This window comes from Protobothrops mucrosquamatus, unplaced genomic scaffold, assembly GCF_001527695.2.
Source record: "Protobothrops mucrosquamatus isolate PMUCROS unplaced genomic scaffold, P.Mucros_1.0 scaffold804, whole genome shotgun sequence".
Taxonomy (NCBI): domain Eukaryota; kingdom Metazoa; phylum Chordata; class Lepidosauria; order Squamata; family Viperidae; genus Protobothrops; species Protobothrops mucrosquamatus.
In genome coordinates this window covers 201,560-228,524 of record NW_015387070.1, presented here as the reverse complement: position 1 = coordinate 228,524, position 26,965 = coordinate 201,560, and the positions used below count along the sequence as shown (strand labels likewise).

The 26,965-nt window shown below is 34.3% G+C and overlaps 1 protein-coding gene across 1 annotated transcript in view; it reads right to left on the bottom strand.

Moving 5' to 3' along the window:
- TTN (titin) overlaps positions 1-26,965 on the bottom strand; it is a gene marked incomplete in the record, with an annotated part of 304,338 nt that overhangs the window by 159,226 nt on the left and 118,147 nt on the right. The window contains 39 exon segments of the mRNA XM_015818849.1: positions 277-351; positions 983-1,060; positions 1,439-1,522; positions 2,731-3,072; positions 3,227-3,310; positions 4,504-4,578; positions 4,838-4,924; positions 6,144-6,224; positions 6,698-6,778; positions 7,056-7,121; positions 7,373-7,456; positions 8,291-8,356; positions 9,926-10,066; positions 11,397-11,501; positions 11,838-11,921; positions 12,106-12,183; positions 12,386-12,463; positions 12,936-13,013; positions 13,316-13,399; positions 14,088-14,171; positions 14,417-14,488; positions 15,091-15,153; positions 15,530-15,580; positions 15,950-16,030; positions 17,264-17,329; positions 18,224-18,301; positions 19,426-19,518; positions 20,136-20,498; positions 20,968-21,072; positions 21,687-21,752; positions 21,859-21,918; positions 22,028-22,075; positions 23,133-23,159; positions 23,267-23,344; positions 23,443-23,652; positions 24,573-24,833; positions 25,072-25,339; positions 25,460-25,549; positions 26,349-26,532. Coding sequence (XP_015674335.1) covers positions 277-351; positions 983-1,060; positions 1,439-1,522; positions 2,731-3,072; positions 3,227-3,310; positions 4,504-4,578; positions 4,838-4,924; positions 6,144-6,224; positions 6,698-6,778; positions 7,056-7,121; positions 7,373-7,456; positions 8,291-8,356; positions 9,926-10,066; positions 11,397-11,501; positions 11,838-11,921; positions 12,106-12,183; positions 12,386-12,463; positions 12,936-13,013; positions 13,316-13,399; positions 14,088-14,171; positions 14,417-14,488; positions 15,091-15,153; positions 15,530-15,580; positions 15,950-16,030; positions 17,264-17,329; positions 18,224-18,301; positions 19,426-19,518; positions 20,136-20,498; positions 20,968-21,072; positions 21,687-21,752; positions 21,859-21,918; positions 22,028-22,075; positions 23,133-23,159; positions 23,267-23,344; positions 23,443-23,652; positions 24,573-24,833; positions 25,072-25,339; positions 25,460-25,549; positions 26,349-26,532 — 4,199 coding nt within the window.

Below are 26,965 nucleotides of genomic sequence, written 5' to 3'. Positions count from 1 at the left end.
AGTGCTTCATCACTGGAATTTTTTAAGAAGAGACTGGACAGTCACTTGTCTGCAATGGTATAGGGTCTCCTGCTTGAGCAGGGAGTTGGACTAGAAGACCTCCAAGGTCTCTTCCAGCTCTACTCTGGTTGATTGAAGAGGTTTAGGGTTTTACAAAACAGGATTGACAGAAATGATCAACTCTTATTGTAACTGCTTGTTTTGGCCTGAATGACATTTGCTTAATATAGACCAAGTGAACAACCATAGAACTGTCAGCCTCACAAGATGATGTACCTTTAACAGGAGGTGCTTCTACTCGTTTAGGGACAGGAACAGGCACTTCCTCTTTAGGTACCGGTTTCTTGGGCACTTTGATTGAAAAAAAAATACAGAAATACTTTTGAGCATGGGGTTCCATTTTGGCACAAATCAGAGAAGAATAGCCCCAAACATACCAAAATACAGATATAAAGACCACTTGAAAAGACAAGGAACAAGCTTTCTCAGCGAATTGCGTTTAAAAGCACACACACACACACACACACAAAGGACATGTTGATATGTCAAGAATGAAAGTTTGGCAGCTACATGCCTCTTTGTTTCAACTTGCCATTAGAATAAGGGGGGAGGGGTTGCTTTAGAATTGGTTAGATTGATAGAAATGAAACACCTATGATTCCTCTGAACACTGTGAGAGCCTGAAACCTTTTCAAGGACACTGCAGCAGGTGTGGAGAGGAAGCAGATGGTTCCCATAACAAATTGAAATTGTTTACATGAGAGGGTGGGGGTTTGGCCGGAGAAAATATTGTTTAATTCTACGAAATGGTGTCTAGGAACCTCAGAGTTAGTTTTGTTTTGACATTACCATGCTGTGTATTCAATAAACAGTAAGATTTTTGGAAACAGAATGAATGGACTTTTATCTGGATTCTCGTGCTGGATGTTGACACAAGGATTGTTATATGAATTTGTACATGTTAAATCCCAAAGTGATGTACCTTTAGCTGGTGGAGCTTCTTTCCTTTTGGGCACAGGAACCTTTTCTTCAGGGACAGGCTTCTTTGGCACTTCAGGCACTTTAGAGATAAGGTTTGAGATTATTGAGGACCAATATGTTAGGACACATTAAACAACACAAGCAAGGCCAGTTTGGTCTAGTGGTTAAGGTGCTAACTTATCAACTGCAACTGTGGCAAGAAAGATTGTAAAATGGGACAAAACTCACTTAACAAATGTCTCACTTAACAACAATCAATTGTAATCATACAGGACTGCCTGTAATGAAGGTGGAAGACAAATACATAAATAAAAAATAAATAAAAAGGGCACAACTATGTTGGACGCTACTGCAAAAAAAATAAATCTACAATAATTCTTCATCTGCTTAGCCAATGTCTTTATAGCTCTTAAAAACTTATGAAAAGGAAAACAAAGATGAAAAAAATGCGATATACCTTTGGCTGGAGGAGCTTCCTTTTTCTTGGGAACAGGAACAGGTTTCTTTTTCTCAGGCACAGGCTTCTTGGCGACTTCAGGCACTTTAAAGATAGAATTATGTTTAAAAGTTTGGACTCAGAGGAAGATATGGATACAGAGGGATCCAAAAGTCAAGATGATAATTATGGCTGTACAATCAAAACTTCACTCCTTTTTATGTGTCGCAGGTACTATGCATTTAGAAATGGGGGGAGGGGCAGGGCTTTGATCACATTATAATGATTATTATCTTGACTTTTTTGGTTTATTTCTGTAATGCCCATGGTAACATAGTACAAACACTGGTGAAGCCATATATTAGGTCAAAGAAGTCCTTATCTCTTCTTTGATACAGTATCTGTTACAATCCATGACACATTGTTCAGCAGAGCCTCCACCCTTTTGACTAGCTTTCGGGGACTGAATGTTTCCATACAACTCCACTAATTGGCATCTGAATGGCTCTGATCAGCAGAATACACACCCAGTAGATTTTCCCTTTCTATCATTCTCCTTGGAATCTATCAGCTCAGTTTACTTCTAAATTGCTTTCCCCCACATCAGAGTGATGGATTCAAAGCCCTTTCTGCTACTTTCTAGAGTATATGCAGGCCCCCAAAATATTATTTGAAATAAATAAGATGGCCAGACCTTGTAAGAATGTTATCTTCCCAGTAAACAAAAAACACTTCAGAATACAATTAAAATTACATTCAAATGAAGCACGATGCTTGGAGAGAGTCAAAAGAGTCTACAGGCTTTATGTTAGGGATCTGACTAACATCCTCTATTCTGGAAGATTCACTGAATTCACTGGGATTAATGTAAGAACTAAAAGTAAAAGAAAAGATTTCCCTGTCAATCATGTCTGATTTGAAGGCATGGTGCTCATCTTCGTTTCTTGGTCAGATAAATATAAACTTGCATTAGTATATTTCAAGGCTTTTAGACAGAGCAGGCTTGTTTATTAGGCTCTGTTTCCAACTAGGAGAAGTTTGGATGTAAGTAGAATAATTTTCCACAAATAAGATAGCACCTAAAGTTTAAATAGGTTAAATATTTTTGAACTATTCCCTAGTAGTTCAAACTTTCCTATTTGCAGTTTATACCCCGAAACCACACATGAATTTCAAACTTTAGTTAGAAAGATGAATGACCGATCAAAACAAATCTGAATAAACAAAACAAAACAGACAAAAAATCTGAGGTAAGAGCAAATTTGTAAAATATACATTGCCGTTGCTTTTAAAAGCTGATTTTTTTTTTTTACCTTTATGTGGAGGAGGTGGAGGAATTTCTTCCTCTTCTTCATATTCAGGAACCTCTTCATAATGAGGTACTACTACTACTTCTTCTTCCTCATGAGTTACCTCTTCTTCATATCGTGATACTTCCTCCTCATATCGTGAGACTTCCTCCTCAGATCGTGAGACTTCCTCTTCATATCGTGAGACTTCCTCTTCATATCGTTCCTCTTCTTCATATTGTGGGACTTCTTCCTCTTCATATTGGGGAACTTCTTCTTCTTCATATTCAGGAGCCTCTTCTTCATATGGAGGAACTGTCACATGGACCACTTCTTTTTTAATAACAGTCTTACGAACTTCAGGAACTTTAAAAAAATACGATTTTTTGAGAGTTTTAATTACACACACAATCAATAATGTAAGCATTAGTCAAAAGAATACTCACATAATCATAAATGCTAGAATAACATATAGCAATACACAACAGACAAACGACGCAAATTTATATCTTAAATATACCTTTAGCGGGAGGTTTCTTCATTTTTGTAGTAATTGATATAGGCATTTTTTCTTTTCTGATAGCTCTCTCAGGCTCTTCAGGAACTTTAAAGATACAGTACATTAACATATAAGAACTGAAAAGACTTTAAGAACAGCAAGACACCAACATACATTTCTGTTACCAGACAAAATATACACATATTTGGTTAAAGAAGATATTTGACTTTACTGTAGTTGCATCTCTTTTATTTACATTATTTCCTGTATAATTTATTGTTCCTGAATTAAAAGGATATGATATGTTAATATTTTTTTTTAAAAAGTATGGTTTTTTTCAGATTTCATCATCAAGAATTTTTTTCAGTTACAGCCAAAATCTTCTAGGTATTTTTCCACTTCTGATTTGCCATTGTATTGTCGATGAATAGTACTGAAGATAAGTCAAAGATTTGTTTTGATAATACTTCCAGGGAGTATCCAAGATGAGTAAAAATAACCAAACTTTTCAGCCGATTAAGAAGATATTTTATCTATCTATCTATCTATCTATCTATCTATCTATCTATCTATCTATCTATCTATCTATCTATCTATCTATCTATCTATCTATTTATCTATCTATCCACCCACCCACCCAACCCATGCATCCATCTATCCTTATTTATTACTTCTATGCTGCCCATCTAGCCAAGACAGCTATTACCTGTTTGTTAAATCTGTGTATTATAAACTGCTGAATTTCTGTTGGCCTTTTCTATATGCTTCCTAAATGGTGCTTCCATAATATTTTTCCTATTCTAAGCCATTTTACTTAGACGAAGCTTTCAGTGTCGGAAGTAGAACAACTTCAAGCAGTTATCCAAGTGAAAAATTGAAAAGAAAAAAACCCAACATTTTTTAATGCTGTACAAAATTTATCTTCTTAGATTGTTAATCTCTTCTGTTGCATTCAAAGAAAAAAAAATCAAGCTATCAAATACGATTATTTATTCATTGTGCCATTAAACCTTCCTTACTATTAAGAATCAGAACCCTTGGTGATTCGTTTTATTATTTATATATTAAATTTTTATTAAAATGTTATGTGGTAAATTTCATACCGCAATTATATCTCAGTAAGATTTCTTTTGGAGATAACAAGAGATCGGGAGACTTAGTGCTCTCAGAGAGCTAATATCTTTACAAGTCAACGATAAATATTCATTTTCTTAACATATATTAAATGGCAGCGACAAGTTATTCAATTACTGAGTTTCTGGTTGCTGCAACTATGTTTTTCCTCATTGACATCATACCTGTATATGAAACTTCCTCCCCTGTATGAACAGAAATAGAGACTTCCTCTGCATAACCCCAGCGTTCTTCTATGGCTGTTATTAAAGACATAGTATTTCACTTTAGAATACCTCATGAGAAGTACCATTTAAGGCATACAATAAGAATTCCAGTAAGACTGGTGGAACTATTTGAGACTTCCTTTTAGACATTAAACAGAAAGTAAGAAAAATAGGCTTTGCCCATTCTCCTCATAGGAATTTAGAAGAAAACTATTTTTTTTAATCTGAGAATTCATAAGAATGTCTTCATATATATATATATGGATTTTTGTTTTGTATGAAGATCATATACCTTTTTCTGGTGGAGCTACTTTTCTTTTGGGGATAACCATAGATACTTTTTCTTCTGATACAAGTCGCTTTGGAAGTTCTGGCACTTCTGGCAATTGAAAGAAAGTAATAAGAAAACCATGCCATGAATTGATGCTCTTCTCTCTAAATTGTTGGTGCTAGTAATTATATGAATGGGATAATGGACAAAAATGTCCAGACAATGACCAAATTGCTAAACAAGACAATTGACAAATCTTCTGAAAATGTCATCAGCCCGACAACACAACATTTAATAGATATACACTGAACAGGTACTAAAAACTCCATATTACACCTATATTACTTACAGAACACAGAACATTGATTTGGTTTTAAAATTCTCTTAAGATGAAGCTGTTTTTTTACAATACTGATTTTGTAGTAGAAATAGTATTTATTAATCCTAATAAAGCATACCAAAAGGAAAACAAATAACTCCCTGCAAAAAAACTTGCATCAATAGTAAACAACTGCAAGATGTTGACCCAGACAACACTTTTCAACAAAGGCAAGGACATAAGAGACACAAAACTAATGACGCTTAAGAAGAGTGCTAAAAGACTTTATCATTTGGATACTAACAAAAGTGAAATCCAAAATGCAATGAAGAGTTCAGTAGTCTTTTACAACTTAGTGTCCTACAGATGTGTTGATTTTTAACTTTTATTGGCTGCACTGGCTAGGAATTGTGCAAGTGGAATCCAATATATCTGGAAAAAATGTTCCCACCTGAGCATTCCAATCCATTCATTCTGTTGATTAGCACTAGCTGATACCTTTTAATAACTGTTAAAATTAATTTGTAACATCAAGCAGAATATTAGCTATTTAGTTGCCTTATACCAGGTCATTAATAATTTTCCATATGAGTTCCATAATGCTAAAATCTTAATATAGGGACCTTTTGTGGGAAATATCTAACCTTATAATTTAATTATTTTTATTTCATTTGAATGACAAAATAGATCTACAAATAAATAGCCCTAAACTCTTGGATCAACTGCTTTGAAATATAATATCTATAATTTATAGTTGCCCCTTATAGATTAACACATTTAATTAGTGCACTTATAATGCAGTCATAAAAAAGTATTACAGATATATAATGCAAAGTATTTCAGAACTGAAAATACCAATTTTACCTAATATTCTTTGTTTGTTAACACATTTCTGCAAATGTTAGGCAAGTTGCAATGTATCTTTCTTAGAAGCAACTAGCTCGCATCTTCTGCAATTATCTGACTGATACTAGAAAAACCTTCTACAGAATCAAACAAGTATTATACCTTTAGGTGGTGGTGGTGCTACCACTTTCTTAGGTATTGGAACACGGACTTCCTCTTCTGGAACGACTTTCTTTGGCACAACTGGCATTTAAAACATATTTATTTTTTTAAGTTGATTTGAATTATTTATATGTGATAAGACTTGGTCAAAGTTACAAAATTACACAGTTATTAATTACAAACATGATTAAAAATATGAAGATAATCACGACTAAACATCAAATAGGAAACAAAGTCTATTCAACATAATTGGAATAACAAGATAAAGACTGCCTATTTAGGCAAGCCTGCTAAGATATTTTGCCTCCCTAATTTCTTTGTATAAAAAGTTCTCCTGATCATGTTCTATAAGTTATATCAAAAGTGCTTTTGAAATTCCCTAAGTTTTAAAAGTGGTTTGTTGTTTTTTGTTCTAGAGATGGATGTTTGAGAAATGAAACCCATTTCTCATTTAATTTCTCCTCAGCAGTTTATCAACCTTGTATTGCCATCTTTTAGTTGCCAGTCAAAATTAAGATATAGATACATGCTATAGAATTTAGAATTTGATGTACCTTTCTTTGGTGGGGCTTCTTCCTTTTTAGAGACAGAAATCTTTTCCTCAGTGACCACTTTTTTCTTGCGGATTTCTGTCACTTTAAAAAATAATGAAGATACGTCTACTGCATGTATTTCAAATATACATAAATATTTTAAAGTGAGATAGTCGCCTTTAGCAATCAATATTAATTTTTAAAATTTACAAAAGGAATTAGACAAGCAGGGAGGCTGAGAGTTTGTCAACATTTCAGGGAGAAGACTAAAGAAGGACCAAAACAGGGTGACAATGAAGATATTATTCATAAAACAATATACCACAAGAGACAGACAGAACACATCCCTCAGAGTTCCTTGCTTGTTTGATTTATTTACCTTTGGCTGGTGGGGGTTCTTTAACTTTAGGTGGAACTTTCTCTTCAGGAGGGACTTTCTTGGGCACTTAAAAAAACATTTTACAACATTGGAGTGATTTCAACACAACACATTTTTAAGTTCAACACAAATAAAACATATTCTGAACACTAAGGACACACAGATTTCACTGAAGTCATACGTGGTTAGATTATCTAGGAACATGTAGTTTTCATAATTCATGAAAAAGAAATTAGTGTAATTTTAAATATACATGTAAGATTTGATGAATAACAATCTCATTTGGTTGAATATCAAGAAGCAGTAAATATTTATACCTCTTGCCGGAGGGGCTTCCACTTTCTTGGGGGGAACAACTGGTTCTTTCTTTGCTGGTTCGGGTCTCTTCCGGACCTCTGGCACTTTAGAAAGAATATTTAGATATAAGCAACACTTTCTAAGTACTTCTTATGCAAAGTTACCAATTGCCTCTTTAAATTATATGGAAAGAAGGGGGTAAATCCTAGATACAAAACGTAAATGTTCAAATTAATTCATTGATACATGAATTTACTAAGCCATATCATCCCATAGCAGCAGTAAAAAAAAAAGTGAGGTATTATATGAAATCAATATGAGACACTGTGCAGGTTCCAGTTACTACCATCTGAATAAAGAGTAGTTCCTTCTGTTCAAGGCCAGCTTCTTATCCAGTGGAGCAGTTCCACTGTTGGTGCAGATTCCTGTCTCCCCTGAAGACCCCTGTTCAGGGGCTTATCTGAGTAACAGAATAACAGATCTGGAAGGGACCTTGGAGGTCTTCTAGTCCAGCCCCCTGCTCAAGCAGGAGACCCTGTACCATTCCAGACAAGTGGTTGTCCAGTCTTTTTTAAAAAGAGTCTTCTTAAGACTCCAGTCTCTTAAGATTGCAGTCTCTTCTTAAAAGTTCCTTACAAACAGTGTAGGACATACTACCAGGGGAAGGGAGCAAATGGCAAAGATTGTTTCATTCTGATCTGCCAGTTGAGTGAAACTAAGTAGTCTAAACTTAGACTACAAGTAGGGGGAAATGCTGGTTCTAAGCCAAAATTGCCAAAGATATTCCACTTCCAAAATTTGAAAGTAAGTAGTTGCTACACAAAAAAGAATTGCCCTGCTAAAAGGACTACACTATAATGAAGAACACACACACATATACCAAAAAAAGAAACATGTCAATTAAGCTACCTTTATATGTTAAGAAATTATTGAGATACCTTTAGCTGGTGGCACTTCTTCGGGAACAGTAATATGGACTTCCTCCTCTGCATAGTAGGCCTCCTCTGTCAATGTAAAAGCATTGCTTAGAATGTGCAGTTGGAATAAGAAAAATTACAATTAGCAAAAGCAAAAAACCAATATGAGTTACATATTTGCCTCATTCACTGGACTGTATGCTACATTTTTTGATGCCTGCAAATGTATTCTCCAGTAGGATGTAATGCACTGACAACTCATTTGTCTTAGAGTATAATCAAAAGAAATAAATGCCTCATATATTTATAGCTTGCAGAATTAAGGATCAATTATTTGAGAGTCACATGCATTCATGTATACTGTATGAGGAAGTGTTCACACATTGGGCCAGTTCAGAGTATGATACAAGTGTCCATATCCTAGCATCATTGGCTAACCAAGATTCAGACTCAAAAAGATGTCTCAGGGTGTCTTATATCATATATACATGTATTCATGGGTTAATTTTTACTAAGTCCCTTGCTTATAAGATTCAGTAACCTACAACAGCAGCAGCAGCAGCAATAATAATGAAGATGGTGATGATGCTGTATCACATTTAATCTATTTTGCCCCTTGGAAATAAGCGATTGTAGTGAAAAGAGTAAGAAATACACCCTTGCTGTTACAGTTGAGTTAGAAAGAGTATGAACACACAGCATAAATAAGGAATGGTGGGACCTCAGACTTGGAGAAAGTGTCTGAATGTATGTTATACTCTCATGATAAGACCATAAATAGCCAGGAGACATGCCAAAGGAGGACAAATGGAACAGAGGAATTGAAGCCTCCTTCTTCTGGAAAGGATAGAAGTTGGGAAAGTGTTCTACATTAATATTTCGGCAATGCTAAATAAAAGGAGAAATCAACTACATAATTATATACAGGATTGCAGCTCCATCTATTTTTAAGAGATGCAAGATTGATTTTTTTAAAGGTCCCTTGCTTTCGGTTACTTGATTCCGGATAGCTACAAGATGAACTGCATTTGCAAAAGGTTTCCCTGTTCCTTGACCTGTGATACTAAAAGGAAGACATTTATAATACTATGTTTCCATATTTATATATTTATTTAAGAACAATAAAGTCCCTTTCAGATGCAATGTTGCTATGAATTAGCATACAAATGGCGCAAGACAGTATTACCATTTCCTGATGTCTGTATGTGTAGCAAAACAGAATGACTACATAAAGGAAAGAAGTCTTATTATGTAGAGATCTAGGCAACAGCTGCACCATTTGGAATCAGACATGCATGTAGAATTTGAAGCATCAAGGCTGCTCTACAAATGCATTGCTTTACATATGTATATATATATTTGGATGCGGAAAGCTAGTTTCAAGACAACAGTGTCTTGTAAACATACTTTAAGTATGATTTAGAAATTGATGTGCTCCTTACATCAAAATAAGGAAGAAGATGCAGATATTCTTAAACACATTGTTTTAAAGTTCTCTTTGTAATCAAATTACTCACCTGAGTGATACAATATAATAATGAGTGGATTTGATTAATTTGATTAATGGATGGATTATATTTCAAGATGGCACAAATGTTGTAATGGTCATTATGCAGGAAAGATGACAATTATTTTGCTTTTTGAATAGTAGAATACCTGTTACTTCTGAAATTTCCTCCTCTTCCTCGTAAGAGACTTCTTCTTCCCTCCAACGAGAAATAGGAAGTTCTTCTTCTTCTTCTTCTTCTACTACTACTTCTACTTCTTCTTCCTCTACTTCTTCTTCCCATTTCTCCACTGTGGAGATTTAAATGATGAGCTTAATATTACTATGGAATAGGATACTATATTATATTTTTGCTTTTGTTAGGACAATGTATTAATATTCAAAAGGACATCAATTGGAATGAGCAGACAGAAATCTACAAATCCATATTTGAATGAAAATCAATTTTGTAAATATGAATAAATATCAAATTTAACGTCAGTGCCTTGACTGGGTTTGGGAAAACTTAAAGAGTTTTAAAGATAGAGATTTATTTGCTCTTCTATGACTTCCCTCCTAATTGTAGAATCTCATAGTAATGACAGCATGTGATAATTCTTCTCTGAAAAAAGTGGGATTGGAGTTTTTGCTTATGGCTTATAGCTATAAATCAAATATCCAATATCCTAATAATCATTTTGATCCTGCCTTTTTCAGGGAACAAATATCATATGATGACAGTGCTAAGAAATTCCACAATTAGGAAAAATGTCTGTCTGTCTGTCTGTCTATCATCTGTCTATCTATCTATCTATCTATCTATCTATCTATCTATCTATCTATCTATCTATCTATCTATTTATCTATCTATCTATCTATCTATTATCAATATAGAATAGAACAGAACAGAATAGAATAGAACAGAATAGAATTCTTTATTGGCCAAGTGTCATTGGACACACAAGGAATTTATCTGTCATACAGTATATCTTTACAATAGAATGATAGATTGATAATAGAATAGATAAATAAAATAGATAAAAAATAAAGTGTTAATAGAAGATAGATGAATCTATGTATCTTTCATTAGTAGAAATTTTGTAATCTTGTAAACATAATAAAAAAGGGAAAAAAAACCTAGTCCCATATCCAGATAAGCTCCTCCATCTTCTTAAACACTTGAGAAAGATTACGGAGAATCATTTTCATATCTTTGTAGAGCTGCATAGATTTTCTCTTAGTGTTTACATAAGCACTCAGAGAACAACAGTTTTGGATTTTCACTTTCTACTCATGTTTCTCAAATCAAAAGACCTCCCCCCAAAGCACACAGAGTACATGTATAACAGAGTGCACACATATTCACACAAAAATGCACAGATCTGTCAGAACAGTTTAATGGGAATGGGGTGGATTATGTTCAGACAAAATCATGGAACAAAACTGGAAAAAATGTTACTTTCTCCAAGGATCTTGGTCACACACAAAGGTGTTCCAGTGACACACAAATCCAAAACAGAAACAAACCATTTGGGTTAAAAGAAGCAGAGAAAACCAGAACGAGCAGGCAGTTATTTAATTACAAAAGTGTCCAGAAAAGTAAAGAACATAGTTCATAGTTCTTATTTTTTGTAAAGATACCTTTAGGTAAAGGAGCTTCCATTCTTTTAGAAATAGTAACAGACACTGTTTCTTCAGAAACAAACCTTTTCTCTTCTACAACAGCCCTCTTAGGCATCCCAGGCACTTTAAAAAGACATTAAATGTGCACAGATTTAATTGGAATATATATATTCCTGGCAGATGAGTGCAACTATTTTCAGTATTAATTTAAGAGTTTAAAGGGAGAAGTGAACTGAACAGTACTTTTGAATATGTAATGTACAAATAAAAGCTAAGCAGCAGTACAAAATGAATACAAATAAAGCCCATCTCCCCACCTCCCATTATCTACGCAACAACGTCTTCATGAGTTACTAGCAATACGCATGATACAGAGTGCAAAACATGGAACACACACAATGAAAAAAGACACCCTTTGATATGATCAGGGTATTATTCCAACAATATCCCAAGATATACCTTTAGCTGGAGGGGGTTCAACTCTTTTGGGCACAGCAACTGTTATTTTTTCCTCAACAATTACTTCTTTCGGCACCTCAGGCACTTTAAAGAGATGATCGAGTCTCGTTTTAGAATTTCCAATGGTAGCAGAAATGCAATTAATGCATATAAAATGGAAAATTACAGTCAAGAAGACAGAGCATAACAACGCACAACAAAGTCAGACCCATATATATATATATATTTCTTTTTAAATTTTATTTTCTCCTAAAGGAAGGTACTATACCTTTTGCTGAAGGAACTTCTTTTTTACGGAGCCGAGGTACTTTTTCCTCAGGAATTGCTTTCTTGGGCTCCTCAGGTACTTTTAAAAGAAACACATGTAAGAATATGTAGAATCTTCAAAACATAATTATGATTCACCCAACCCTGAAGAATTATAAACAAACATGAGCATCGGACTCAAGTGAACTGTGTTATGATTGAACACCCATATGGTTAAGGTAAAAATATAAAAAGAGCACTAAAGTATATTGCCCGTTTTTAATGCTGGTGTATTCTTTTACCTTTAGCAGGAGGAACCTCTTTTTTCTTCGGAACGGCAACTTTTTCTTCTGGAATAACTTTCTTAGGTACCTCTGGCACTTTAAACAAAATTTTAAAACACCAAAATTTAATATAATTTTTAAAAAAGCTGTGAGACTGCCACGTATAATACTGTGAATAGATTCTTAATTAAATTACAGCCAAATGGAGAGACGTCATCTACTATGCCTTCTTTATAAGAGGTTAATAAGTAGCTCATCCCATCTCTGATACTTATAATAGTATTTGAATATTCCATGAGTGCCTTCTAACATATTTAATTTAACTAACGTACTGTTAGTTCCACCATTTGGTGTCTAAATAAAAAAATGTTTATGAAGAGAATTAAATAAATAAAAGACAATATTGCATGGATGATACAGTGCAAAAAAAAAAAAGCACACTTGTAACACAATAGCACTAGTAGACTAAAGGAATCCCAGATCAGTTCTAAATATGTACCCATAGTATAACAGTTTTAACCAATAAAATACACCAATATAATATATTTTTAAAAATTCTGTTACATACCTTTAGCAGGTGGTTCCACTTTTTTAGGAATAGGAACAGGTACTTTTTCTTCTGGTACTGGCTTTGGCACTTCAGGCACTTTAAAGATATTAAAGATAAAATTGAGAATTCCTTGGATTTGTATCAACCATGTTCAATGATTAGTCATTTACATATTAAAATGAAAGAAAATACAGCAATTCTGAAAAAGATGCCCCCAGTCCAGCCCAACATTCAGATGGTCCACAACTTAAGATTCCTGATGTCCATCAATAAGCAAAAATGTCCATACTGGTACCAACAACGAAACAAGAAAATTACTAATGATGATCAACATCCCATCCACCTCCAAACACAAGGGACCTTAATTCTACTGAAAAGTCTAATTTCAAATTAAATACCTTTAGCTGGTGGCGGTACTTCTTTCTTGGGGACCGCAGCAGGCTTTCTTTTTTCTGGAACAGGTTTCTTAGGTACCTCAGGAACTGTCAATTGTCAGTTTAAAAAAGAGAGCATTAGTGTTTTGGCACTTTTATTGGGGGAGTGGGGTGTGTGGAAAATTCTGGACAGTCAACAATTATTCCAGCACGCTCAAATAAATAGAATTGAGTTGTATAACAAAAGTATGTTACTCAATCTTCTGTATTATTAGAAAATGCCGTTCTGATAGGATGCAATCCCAAACAGAACTGTGTCAAATCCTACTGATTTTTGAACATAGAATAAAATTTCTTCAATAACTCCTAATCCCCTATTCAGACACAACAGGCCTTGCCTCCTATACCCTGTTGTGTTAAAAATGATTCTTTACTGAAGTATGTCTGAAATAAATACACACACAGGCAACCCCACAGGTACTCCTTGACTTACAACCACAATTGAGCCCAACATTTCTGTTGCTAAGTGAGGCAGTTGTTAAGCAAGTTTTGCCCCATTTTACGACCTTGCTTGCCCATATTTGTTAAGTGAATCACTGCAGTTGTTAGGTTAGTAACACATAAATCAACTTTTTTTTCATAGCACTTTTTCAGTGCTATTGTAACTTTGAACAATCACTAAATGAATTGCTGTAAGTCAAGGACTACCTGTATGCAGACATATGCACACATATATAAACAATGTATGGATAGATACATTTTGTAAAAAGTAAAACCTGTCTGCCAGTTTATGTACCTTTAGCTGGAGGAGCCTCCACTTTTTCAGGAGGAGGAGGAGGTTTTTTCTTTTCAGGGACTGGCTTCTTGGGCACCTCAGGAACTTTAGAAAATGCACAATATAGAAATTTAGAAATGTGCTCAAGATTTATTCATCCTAATGAAATATTGTTCAACATTGACAGTAGTGTTTTCTTTAAAAAAGCACCGATTATTCCAACAATCATTCCAACAAAGGTCAAATCTGTGCAATCAAATGTACAGTTCTATTGACAGAAAGGATGTCTATTACAGCAAAAGGATATTAAGTTTTTTGTACTAATCAATATCGCATTATTATTAATTCACCTTTAGCTGGTGGAGGCTCTATTTTCTTGAGAACAGTCACAGGGACTTTTTCTTCTGGTTTCTTAGGGACCCCTGGAATTAAATAGTAGTAATTTTGAGTTTAATCAGATAAAAATCAAGGTCTTTCTCATAGACTAAACTCGACGCTAACGTTATATTTGGAAAAACAATGTAGGGTTTGCTAATATTTACAAATATAGATGCTCAGAAACCTGGGCAAAGACCAACACGTATATGAAATAACAAGTACAGAGATGAAAAAACAATGCTCTTTATAGCTAGAAAGCAAATGATTTGACTCAGTTTTTCTGGAATGATGGTCTAGGTATCAGTGAGGTCAAAATAAAATATGTTTTTTAATTGTCAGAATTTTGAGAAATCACTATATCTTTCTATCTATTTTCCTTTTTTCTTCAAAACTTAAAAAAGTCTACATAAGAATATCAACATTGCAGAAGATTTAGCAATCTCTATTTATTTAAAAAATGTTATTTTTATTCTACTTTAGAATAATGTAGACACCATTTTGGGAAATGCATGCTGTGCAAGACACCATATTGCCCAGTTATTTTTAGGTGGCTTTCAGAATTTTTTAATAATGATGTCATGACCTTCCCCAAAATTTAAAAAAAATGAATATTGCTGGTGTAACTGATTAAAAAAAAAACACCTACCTTTAGTTGGTAAAACTTCAGGAACCTCTACATAGACCCTTTCTTCTTCATACTCTTCTGGTTCTTTAAAAGAAAATTGGAAATGAAAAAGTTGTATTTACCCTACTTTCTATATACAGTTAAAAATATCCGAAATCAATTTAGACTGCCAATTAACAAAAGAATGAGACAGACCTGTTCCTGCTATCTTTGTTCCCTAATGTACAATTCTGTTTCTGATCTTGAGTACATAGCCTTTATGTTGTAACTGATACAACTACAGTGATGACATTTATTATTTTAAAAATTCACTTGCTATCTGTATAGATCTCAAGAGATTTTTAAAAGGGTATACAGAAACAACTACACAGGTCGTGCTTAGAACAAATAGGAAATTATACGAAATAACCTATGGTCACATTGGGTAAAGCTACGTTAAAATAAAATAAACTGAATTTACCTTCAGTTGGATATTCCACATAGAACTCTTCACGCTCGTACTCTTCTGGTTCTTTAAAGAGAGTTATCATATTTAAAAGATGAATTTATACTATTTTTAATATTATTGAAACAGTCCGTAAGATAAAACAGAGACAGGAAACAGAACCCAGGATCGTGCACTGACTGTCTAGAGAGATACTTATGTTCCTAAAGTTACAAAGGATAAATGCCTTGGGCATTTCATTGGGAGCAGGTTCTTGCAAACAGAATAAGAATAAGACAACCTTCCCCCCCCCATGGGGGATAGTTTTATGCTATGCTCAAAGCTGCCATATTCAGAAGAGAACATTGAATAGAGACAAATTTAATGGGCCTATTTCATTTTTACATAGAAAAAGGTGGTAAGAGGAAAAAATTAATAATAAATGTTTGTAGCTACCTGAACCATATGTATATTCTTCTTCGTGATATGATACTGTCACTTTTTCCTCTGAAACAGTCCATTTCTGTTCAGCTGGGACTGAAATAAGAATTCAGTCAAAAATACAAAATTAAACACATGAAGCTGAAGTGCAAATACAGTTTTTACTAGTTTACACACCAGGACTCCAAATAAAAAAAATGCTATAGATAAGATGTAAGGACAGAAAAAAATAATAATTCCAAGATTGATCCAATCTCAAATCAGGCCAGTCGGAATATTCCAATATTTCAAGATAAGACAAAGTTCGGGAGCATTTAGAATAGCCCATTTTCAGCTTGAAACATTCTGTGGCAAAACATTTTGCATAGCCTCAGAGAAGCACTTATTAGACACCAGAAAGCAAAAATAGGTTTGTCAGGGAGCAATCACAGTTTTCCTATGCAAATGTTACAAGCAGAATAAAGAAAATAACCATTTTCAAAAATTGTAAAGATGAATAAGAATTTTAAAGTATATGCATGTTTTGAAATATACTCCCATTTCCCCCAAAAAAACACCCCTCACCCCAATGTCCATGAATAAATATAAAAACTTCCCCTAACTGTACTTGATTCCTGCCAACTTTATGGTACTTTCTTGGTGCTAATAAGGAAGAGATCTGCCATTACTTTGATGTTTCTGACTTTCCTAATCTAACCCATGTCTGGAATTCCTATCAAGAGTTCTATTAGGTACCAAGTGGTCTGATGGGCATAGTGTTCTTTAGATGAATGCCAAATCTCATAAAGGAACAAAAATGCATAGAACAGAAATTCTGCTCATATAAAGCAAATTCTCTTATTTCCAATTGTGCACCCAACGTGCACCACCAATTAATGGTATTTCTGTTTTAGAATGCTTCTCAATGAGGTTTCCCCATTTTAAGCAACTAGGGAATATTAATCTCTATTGGAAAAAAAAGATTCTTATGCTGGATGGTGTGAAGGAAATGGCCTTTTCAATTTCTTTATTATCTTGGATTTTTTTTTAGGAAGAGAGCATGATAGGACAACTGTCAACTAATACTGTTGCTCTTGGGTTGAGTCTGCCTTCAACATTTTCTTAGAGGACACTTTATTTATTTTTAATTTTCTATTCTTTCAACCAAATAACTTGTACATGCATTCACAGGGAAAAGCTGGTAGAATTGAACTGAAAAAAAAAACCCTGAAAAAAGTGAACAAGTGAAAGATAGGAAAAATGGATACAAAATTTATACAAATCAATGTTCATATATGCCATAGGTGTTTCACAAGAAAACAGAAAGAGATGGAAAAGAAGATTGTGTACCTTTTCGTTCTATAACTTCCTCATGAATAACCATCTTTGTAGGTTTTTTGGATGGAACCTCTGGAGCTTTATGAATATAAAAGTATACAGAAGATTAGTTCCACATATATGAAATATTTTGAATTATTTTAATCATAATTAAGGATAAAATAATAAACTAATAAATAAATATCATTTTAAAGCAGGCTTCTTAATCCGGCTTTCCGTCCCCAGGTGTGTTGGACCAGGTTGGCTGAGAATTCGGGGGCCGGGGGGGTGTTTGAAGTCCAAAGACATTTATTTATGTTTTTATATATATATTTAAAACGTTTATAGGCCATCTTAAGCCACTCTGGGTGGTTCACAATAATACATTTTAACTGCACCAGGTTTAAGAAACTGGTTTAAATCTTAGCAAGATTTAATAAATGGAACCAAATATAATGAGAAAAGTGTAGCTTATATTTAAAAAGGAGAAAATTTGATATGCAGCAAAAATAGCAGAGAAACCTAAATGTCTTCCATCTCTTTTCTAAATCAAGTTGAACAGAACTTTAATGACTATTTTAACATCTAATTTGTGGGGGGAAATTAAGAAGATAGTGGAGGAGCTCTAAGTAAGTAGATACATATATTTTAACAATTAGCTAGATGCCATTACTTTTGAGGGAATATTTTTTTCTGATCCAATAGATAATCTCATTTGCTATTACAAATGATGAGTACATTATAGACTGTAATTAATTTAAGTGGCTAGGACATATCGTTTTATATTTTAGCATAAAAACATCAGTTATTAGCTTTATATATGCAATTAAAGGGACATATTTTGATGCCAAGGACTTTTGTTAAGTAGACCAAGGACCACCCAAAATTAAAACGAGGAGCATGCACATACTTCATTCCTATATTTCACCAATATTAAAGATCCATAGCACCATTCATTGTTAAAAACCTAATTTAATTTTTGTCCATTCCCACCTTTAACTCTTCTCAGTTGTTCTTCCTCCAACTGCTGAGCGGTTTTTGCTACTTCTTCAGTTACAGGCTTCCGAGTAACTAAAGGGGATTTAAAACGCTTAGCATGAGTTTGTATATCTGAATATTTTAGCCTTGAAATGATTAGATCCTTCACCGGTACTATTTTAAAAATCATGTTGGATTCTGGTACTATTTTAAAAATCATGTTGGATTCTAGAAAAAAAAACTGTCTAAAATTTCTGAGATGGACCATAGCTGAGCCCTGGATTGTCCTTTATTTGTCCTTAAGTCTACTTCCGAAGCAACTCTGCTCCCACTTTTGCCTCCATCAAGTGCATTATATCCGACTTTTAGGTGCCAGAAAAGAGGAGAGGCCTGCATTCTAATTCACCGATTTCTTAAAAGGCATATAAATTTGGGCTCTATGTATACCTGATTATGTTGTTCTCATGACAGCTTTTGAATTTTGGCTTTGCCCAGTTACTTCAATTAGTGAATCTCCTGCCAATGATGACCTCTTTCTGGACTCCTTTGAATATTTGCTATGGTGATCCTGCCTAATTTCTGAGACCTGCTAGGGAGGTCAGAATGGAAACTTCAGGGTTTCCTTCTCCGTCTTTAGAAACTCCTGATATTGGACGTTTTCTTCCCTTTCTTCCCCAGTATTTCACACTGAAAGTTCAGAACTGAACATTTTCATATCAGAACTATTGATATGGCCGTGAATGATGTTTAGAAGGAATACCTGATTAACAGTTTGGATTTACGGTTTGATAGGAATCCTTTTAATATGTGAGATGAAGCAGAATGCAACCTGACAGTCCACTATATTAAGGCTGGACAAATAGAGACAACATATTTTGTACTCTTAGCAATAAATTTATAAATTTAACACAAGAGTTTATGATTAGTATTCAACATGTCTTCATTATACATGAGCTGAAAATAGTTCCATGCATTGCATAATGGAAAGATTAAAAACACCTCCCGTGGCAGGATTTCAAACCTTATCTTGGTAATATAGAGTCTCTTGTCTTGGACTCTAACATTTTAGAAGCCTAGACTCTTTAATATATATTTTTTCTAAGTCATGTATTATTCAAAGTAAACTTGTTAGTAAATATGCACCTTAAAAAAGCAAATTTTAAATGAAACATGCTGCGGTAGAAAGTATTTTAGTGCTATCGTTTTAATGCCCAAACCTTTTTGTATCGTAATTTTTTTCTTTTCTTCTTTCTTGGCTGAAATTTCTGGACGTTTTGGCACAGGCTCTGGCTTTTTAGGGACTTGGACCACTGCAACAGACATAAAACGTATTTCTAGAAACAACTAGAGATACTTTTGATCTTTGACACACTTTATTAATATCCCATGCTAATTTAAAGCAATATTAGTTGACTTATTCATTTTACTCCCTTCCCTATCTATGTCTCTGTTCTAAAAGCAAAAAATCCATTTAATAAAATGTTATACAATAAGAATAGTATATTTAATTAAAAATGCACATCAAATTTCCTTATATTTCCTTCAGGTAGTGGTATATAATAGTAGCAAAGTAAAATATGAGATGAATCTTAAAAGAATAAATGCTTAAGTTAATATAATCAAGTACTGGATATAATTTTCTTAAATATTCTAGCATCATTATGTCATATTACTTGCACTGCTGTTCTCCTAAAGCAAGTTGGCAGAATTAGTCTGACTAAACTTACACCCTAAATCATTTCAGTCAATTAAACAGTTGCAAAAAAATAAAATATATAACTTTTCTAATTCTATTAATTTACCATTGCCATCAAATAGAAAATTCAGTAAAACCACAGAAATTGGTAAATTTAATGGTCTATAAAAATATTTTAAAAAGAGAGAAGGGGAAAAAAATGAAACTGTCTTTTTAAAAAAAGAAATATACCTTCTTCATGATAAACTGGCTTTTTCTTGAGGGTTACTTGTTTTTCTGTATATGCCCATTCATCTTCGCCTTCGTCATAACCTTCTTTTCGTTCATAGTATTCATGTTGTTCCCCATACTCCTCTTCCCATTCTTCCTGATAAGCTGGTTTTTTCTCTTTTCTTTCTTCATATGTCCATTCTTCTTCCCCTTCATCATAACCTTCTTCTTTTTCATAATATTCATGTTTCTCCCCATACCCCTCTTCCCATTCTTCATATGTTTCTTTGCGAACCTCATGGATCTCTTCCCTTTTCTCAAAAGCAGGCTCCTTTTTCGTAATCACAGTTGTCACTTTGACCTCTTCACGTTTCTTGGCTGGAACTTTTACAAATAAAACATTGCACAAACAATTGAGATCTGTGTTCTCATACATTAACAAATGCACCTGTTCAGAAATAATACACAGTTGCTTTTTCAAAGACACGTCTTTTGTAAAACATAGGCATTTTTTTTTAATTCAAGACAGATATATTTATTATAACTTGAAACTAATCTGCTGAATGGAAATCCTAATTCTCCCCTCCTCCCATTTCTGGCAAAGATATGTAATATATTGGTCAAATATTTTAGTCATTTAGTCAGTAAGCACATATGTCATAAGCTGTCCATCTCTCACAGGATAACAACACAAATGTTGCAGAAAGGAAGAATTCAACATGAATTGGATGATCAGAAGTTAGAATGATAGAGAAGAACAAAGAATGACATCCACATTTTAAATTACCCAAGCAAAGAACTCTTATATTATATTATTTTGTGGGCACACACATTTCAGTCTTTGATTATTCACCTTTGGTTAGAATAACTTCTTCTGCTTTGGGGGCTGGGACTGAGACTGGGACAGGGACTGGGACTGGAGCAGATGGAGGTTCTGGTTCTGGTTTCTTGACTGGTTCTGAAACATTTCAAAATATACCTTGTAAGATATTTGTTTCCCTACCATGCAATTGCACTTCAGTGTAATTTGATTTTGTTTTGATTCATACAAGCAACACTGAGATGGCACTGGATTCAGTTTACTAATTTATACAGTGAGCTGTGTATTAATAAGCACTTATCACCTCCACTGAAGTTTTAAGAGTGCACTTTACCTGTACCAAAAGTAAACTCACTGAATTCAATGAATCTAACAGATATAGGATCACATTTAAAGAGCAAAAAATAAGACGTAAAACATGAGAAAAATATCATAAATACATGTGCTTTTCAAATTCACCTGTCATAATCTAATGTAATAAAGCTGCAACCAAATCACTCCTGCTTAAAAACTGAAGAGACTCAGCTAAACTTTTTATAGTTTATAAAAGAGTTTAGCTCTTTTATATGAGCTAAAGTGGATATGTATCCCCTTCAGGTATTTAGCACTGGGTCATTCACTGTAAATTTGAAATATACTAAGTATTTAGAAGAACTTGAATGAAGCTCAAAAAGACATGATAATTTTTCTTCATTAATATTTTGTTGTTTATAAATGTCCTTTATACTTTGGGAACAAACGATCTGACATACCTTTAGGAGGTGGAACTTCCTCTGGGACTTTTGGAGTCACCTTTTTGAGTATTTTCTTTCTAACCACTTCAAAAACAAAAGTGAAAATAATTAAGCATGTGAAGAACGTGATCAAATAGACTATTTGGAAATATCCAATGATTACAAGTTCTGAAATGCAAGGCTGCAGTACCTTTTTCTTTTTTCTTCTTCTCTTCTGGCATGGGAATTAAGATAGGAAGAACAGGAACATCTTATTTAAAAAAAAGGAATATATTCATTAAAATGTTTTCATGGTATGCCCAGTTCTTAAATACTTCTTTGCCTAAGTTAAAAACAGTCTTTTTAAAAGTAAAGCTTACCTTCAGCTGGAACTTCAATTGGAACTGCAACTCTAGCATCTGGAACATCTGGGAAGCCAATGAACAAGTAACAAAGTAATCGTATTAATCTGGTTATATGCTGCATTCTACGTAATACTATTCTAATATTCCAAGTATCAAGCCTTCTGAATCCATATGGCATCATCCATGCATAAAGATCTATGAGCAGTCTGTGCAGAACCTGATATTTAGTAAGGAGTACAAAAACCTTGGGGGTGGGGGGGGGGTGGAGCCCTAAAAATGCAGTTACCCTGAAAAATAGTCATTTAAAGTAGAGAATGAGCCATTGGGTGAGAAAACTGACTGACCGGCAGAGGGAGAAAAATGCAAAACCAATGGGAAGGAGGAACAAAACAGTTCTCACTGCTCACTGCCAGGAGTTCAATTCTGACCGGTTTAAGGCTGACTCAGCCTTCCATCTTCTGAGGTCAATAAAATGAGGACCCAGATTGTTGGGGGCAATGACCTGATTCTGTAAACTGCTTGGTGAGCACTCTAAAGGTGGCTTTTTGGAGTGCATGGGAATCAGATTATAGAACATAGAACCACCACCAGATGAGCATCATTATAAAGTATTACCATCCACAATACAACTACAGATAAAAGGAAAGGGACATTTCAGTTGGATGTGTTCTTACATTTACGGCCAACTATGGAAAAAGTTGAACTGACAGTTAAATATTTGTGCAGAATTATAAAAGAACCAGAAGCAGATTTTTCTGCATGTGCAACATGTGGCATTCCATGCACTGTGGATCTTCACAGCAGTTGCTTCAACTGAGCATAAAGAGATGGCTAATAAAAATTTAAAAAAAGATGTTTGGTTGTGATGCTTCATACTGGGCCAGGGCACACTAAGGTGGCATGAGGGATGTATGGTAGAGTGCTGTCCTGGGATGCCAAAAGTTTTAAATCAATTTTTATTCTGCTTATTTGGTTTTTTGTTGTGATTGTTCTTTTTGCTGTTTTCTACACATCCCAGGGTTGCGGCTACAGTATGGGCAGCTATATAAGTCTTGTACAATAATGAAATGTACAAACGTAAAAGGTGACTCAAAAGACATTCATTGTGTCTTTTCCTTACCTGGCCGCTTTATTTCTAGCTTAATTTCTGCAAGAGAAGAAATCAAATGATTACGTTTGGAATCATTTCCACTTCAGAAATATTTATTCAGCAAGACCACGCCCACGTGAAATCTGGAGCAAAGAGGAACTGACCTTTAGTGGTGAGGTAGAGTTCAGCAGTGCTTCTTGCTTCACCTCTTGGTTCAAGGCAAGCAATAACTGAATACACACCTAATAACAAACAAACAAATAAATGATGTGATGTTATTTATGGTGGTTTACACATTTTTAGAAATAGGAAAGATCAGCAAGAGGGAGAATCAAGTCACCTTCATCATCTGAGGTAACATTGTGGATAGTCATGTAATGGCATCGACCTTCGCTTCTAAAGCTGTACTTCGGACTCTCCTTGAGTTCCACGGGCCCTTTGTACCACGTGACGATTGCATTGTCAAAGGAGACTTCGCACTCAAAGGTTGCAGACTGGTGTTCGCTGACCACAATATTTTGGATGGTCTTTGTAAACTGAATTGGTTCAGCTACAGTTTTTAAAGCAAATGGGGGGGAAAAAAGGACAATTAGTCTCATGTTTCCTTTGGTTTTATTTGTTATTTGTTCACACTTTTGTGCCTGCAGATACATGTTGTGTATGCTTATGCATTTGTGCATGAGTAGGTATACTCATACCCATGTATGTTTCAATTCAAACAGACAAAGACATACAGTGTTCGTTGTTTTCACGAGAATGCAGTTTGAGTTTCAAAATGGATTTGAAGTACAGGTAGTCCTCGACTTATGATCCACAACTGAGCCCAAAATTTAGGTTGCTAAGTGAGGCATTTGTTAAGTGAGCTTTGCCCCATTTTACGACCTTTCTTGCCACAGTTGTTAAGTGAATGACTGCAGCTGTTAAGTTAGTAACATGGTTGTTAAGTGAATCTGGCTTCCCCATTGACTCTGCTTGTCAGAAGGTTGCAAAAGATGATCATATTATCCTGTGACACCGCAACTGTCATAAATATTAACCAGTTGCCAAGCATCCAAATTTTAATCACATGATCATGAGGATGCTGCCACAGTTGTAAGTGTGAAAACGCTCATAAGTCACTTTTTTCAAGGATGTTGTAACTTTGAATGGTCACTAAATGAACTGTCATAAGTCGAGGACTACCTGTATCAGGTAGTTATTAGTCTTTCTCATACTCATATTAAAGGAAGCACAGGAGCTAGATAAATTGGAGTTCATTGTTATAATCATAGCAAAAATCAGATCATAAGAAGAAACAAATGAGTTAAAAATCCTATCATCAGGTTACAAGAATGTTGAAAAAAAGATAAAGCAGTTAAATATATGACAACAAACAAAAATAACTTTAGAAAAGCAACTGTGTTATTAAGGTGCAATTAAGATTAATCTAAGTCGGCTTATTTCATGACAACACAAACTCTTGTTACAAACCTTCAATTATTAGGTCAGCAGTTGTTTCTAGATGGTCAAACCTACAGGTGTATTGTCCCTGGTCTTCTGTTCTTACATCTTTGATAATGAGTCTGTGCACTTTATCAGAGACATCGGTGGAATATCTGCCTCCTATCTGAAGGACCTTTCCGTTTCTGTACCACTGAGATTTTGCATTTGGCACAGAGAATTGACAAACCAAAGAGCAGGTAAAGCCTTCTTTGAGGGAAGTGTCACGCAGATGACGTTCAACGGCAGGTTCTGTTAGCAAGTTAAAAATGCATGTTTTAGAACACGGGTGTCAAACTTGATCACGTCACGTGATGTATCGTGATGTATTGTGACATTTTTTGCCTTTGCGGAGCCCGGGTGGGCGTGACCTGTGTGTGACAAACCCGGCCCATGGGCCGCCATTTGGACACCCCTGTTTTAGAAAATACCAACCCTAAACTACCTCAGATAATTTTAAATATTGGGTCGATCAAAATTTTGCACTTACCAATCACATGAAGCTTAGCGCTGGCAATATGTGGACCGCAGACCACCCTATAATTTGCTTGATCTCCAAGTTGACAATCCCTGATTTTAAGAATATGCCGGTCTCCATCAATTTTGATTTCATACTTCTTGTTTGAGATCAATCTCTCTGTGCCTTTGTACCAGGTTAGTCTGATTTCAGGATAGTTTATTTTAATCTCACATTCAAAGACAGCATCTTCCTCTGTCAACACAGTCTGATCTTCAATATCTCTGATCAAAGTAACAGGCTGAAAAATATTTTTCATAATTTTGAGTTCTGTGTTAAACACCAGTCCCACTATAAAATCACTCTGTAAACAGGCAACATTAATTATACATTATTATAATTAATATATGACATTAATTACCTCTGTCTGGGTAAGCCTTTGCTGAATGAATGCTACAAGTTCATCAAACTCTTGTTCTTCTCTCCTTGATCTCTCTTTTACTTCAATTTCCTGTTAAAACCAAGACCATGAATTAATATGATTTTTTTAATGTTCTACTTTATAAACAATATACACCAACATAATGGCAAAACCTTATTAAACTAAAGGAAACATCTATATCCATTAGAGAACTAATTGCTTCAGTACATTATGGCTAGCCTTTAACGTTCTGGAAATGTCAACGTTTATTCAAATTAAGCAGCTTGCTCAGAATTATCAAAATAATTTTTCTCTTTGCTCTTCCTGATTGCAAATGTTAAAAATTTGAGACTCTAATATTTTAGTCCTTGGAGAAAGAACATTGAACAGAAATTGCCTAGTACAGCTTTTCCAGACTAGTGCCCTCCAGATTTACTGGACTTCAATCCCCAAGTTTTCAAAATAGCTGATTGGAAAAATTGTTGTAGAGAAAATATACTTTTAGGAGTGGGTAGAGATTGTAGCCCACAAATTTAATTATAGATACTATTTTTGATTAGTAAAGTCCCTACACAACTAACACATTTCTGAATCAGATGAACATTTCTCAAAAATCTTAGTAGAAGTTGCCTTCTATAAAAAAGAAAGGCAAAATACTTCCCCCTTAATCATGTGTTTTGGCTTTTATTAACAACCAGAAAGACTATATGAAAATTTTGGGGAGAAACTACCCCAACCAATTCTGATTCAGAGTCAATAATAATGTCCATTGCAGCATATTAATTTTAAATGAATAATTTGACCTCTTAAACATTGACCACCTTTCTTAAAGTATCAGAAATATGGTTTAAAATGATTTTTTAATAAATGAAAATATTGTTTTTTTTACCAGTCTGTGTGTTTCTTCTGCCTGGCTTTCTTTTAGCATCTCAAATGCTTGTAGGAGACCTCGGAAATCTGTGATTCCATACATGCGGGCATATTTTTCATATTCTTTAGGATCTACATTTTTTAGGAGTTCCATGATATCAATTGCCTGCTCTTCCTCACCTTCCTTCTTTTTTGTTGGAGTTCTGCAGAAATGAAGAAATTATTTATTAAGCAAATAGACACCAACATCCATTAAACTTACAGCTTGTGTAAAATGCTTTATAATTTTTCCAAGATTCCAAGCATCTTCATCCTAATAAAGTAGGGTTCTATGCTAAAGGAACTCTTTTTTTTTTCTTTTTTTTTTTTTAATTATTTTTTATTATTTAAACCGACAAACAAAACAAAACAAAACATAATACACATATATACACAATATATATTTTAACATCAACTTCGTGCCAGTATTCTTCTATTTTTTACATTTTCCCCTTATTCTTTTTTAAAGTATTTATCCTTATTGCCCCATTATTTCTTGTTTGCATTTTTCTTCCTTCATACATTATTATATACACATTTTCCACGTTTAACTTTTCCACAATTATTCCCTCTTATTTCTACTTTCTAGCCAGACAT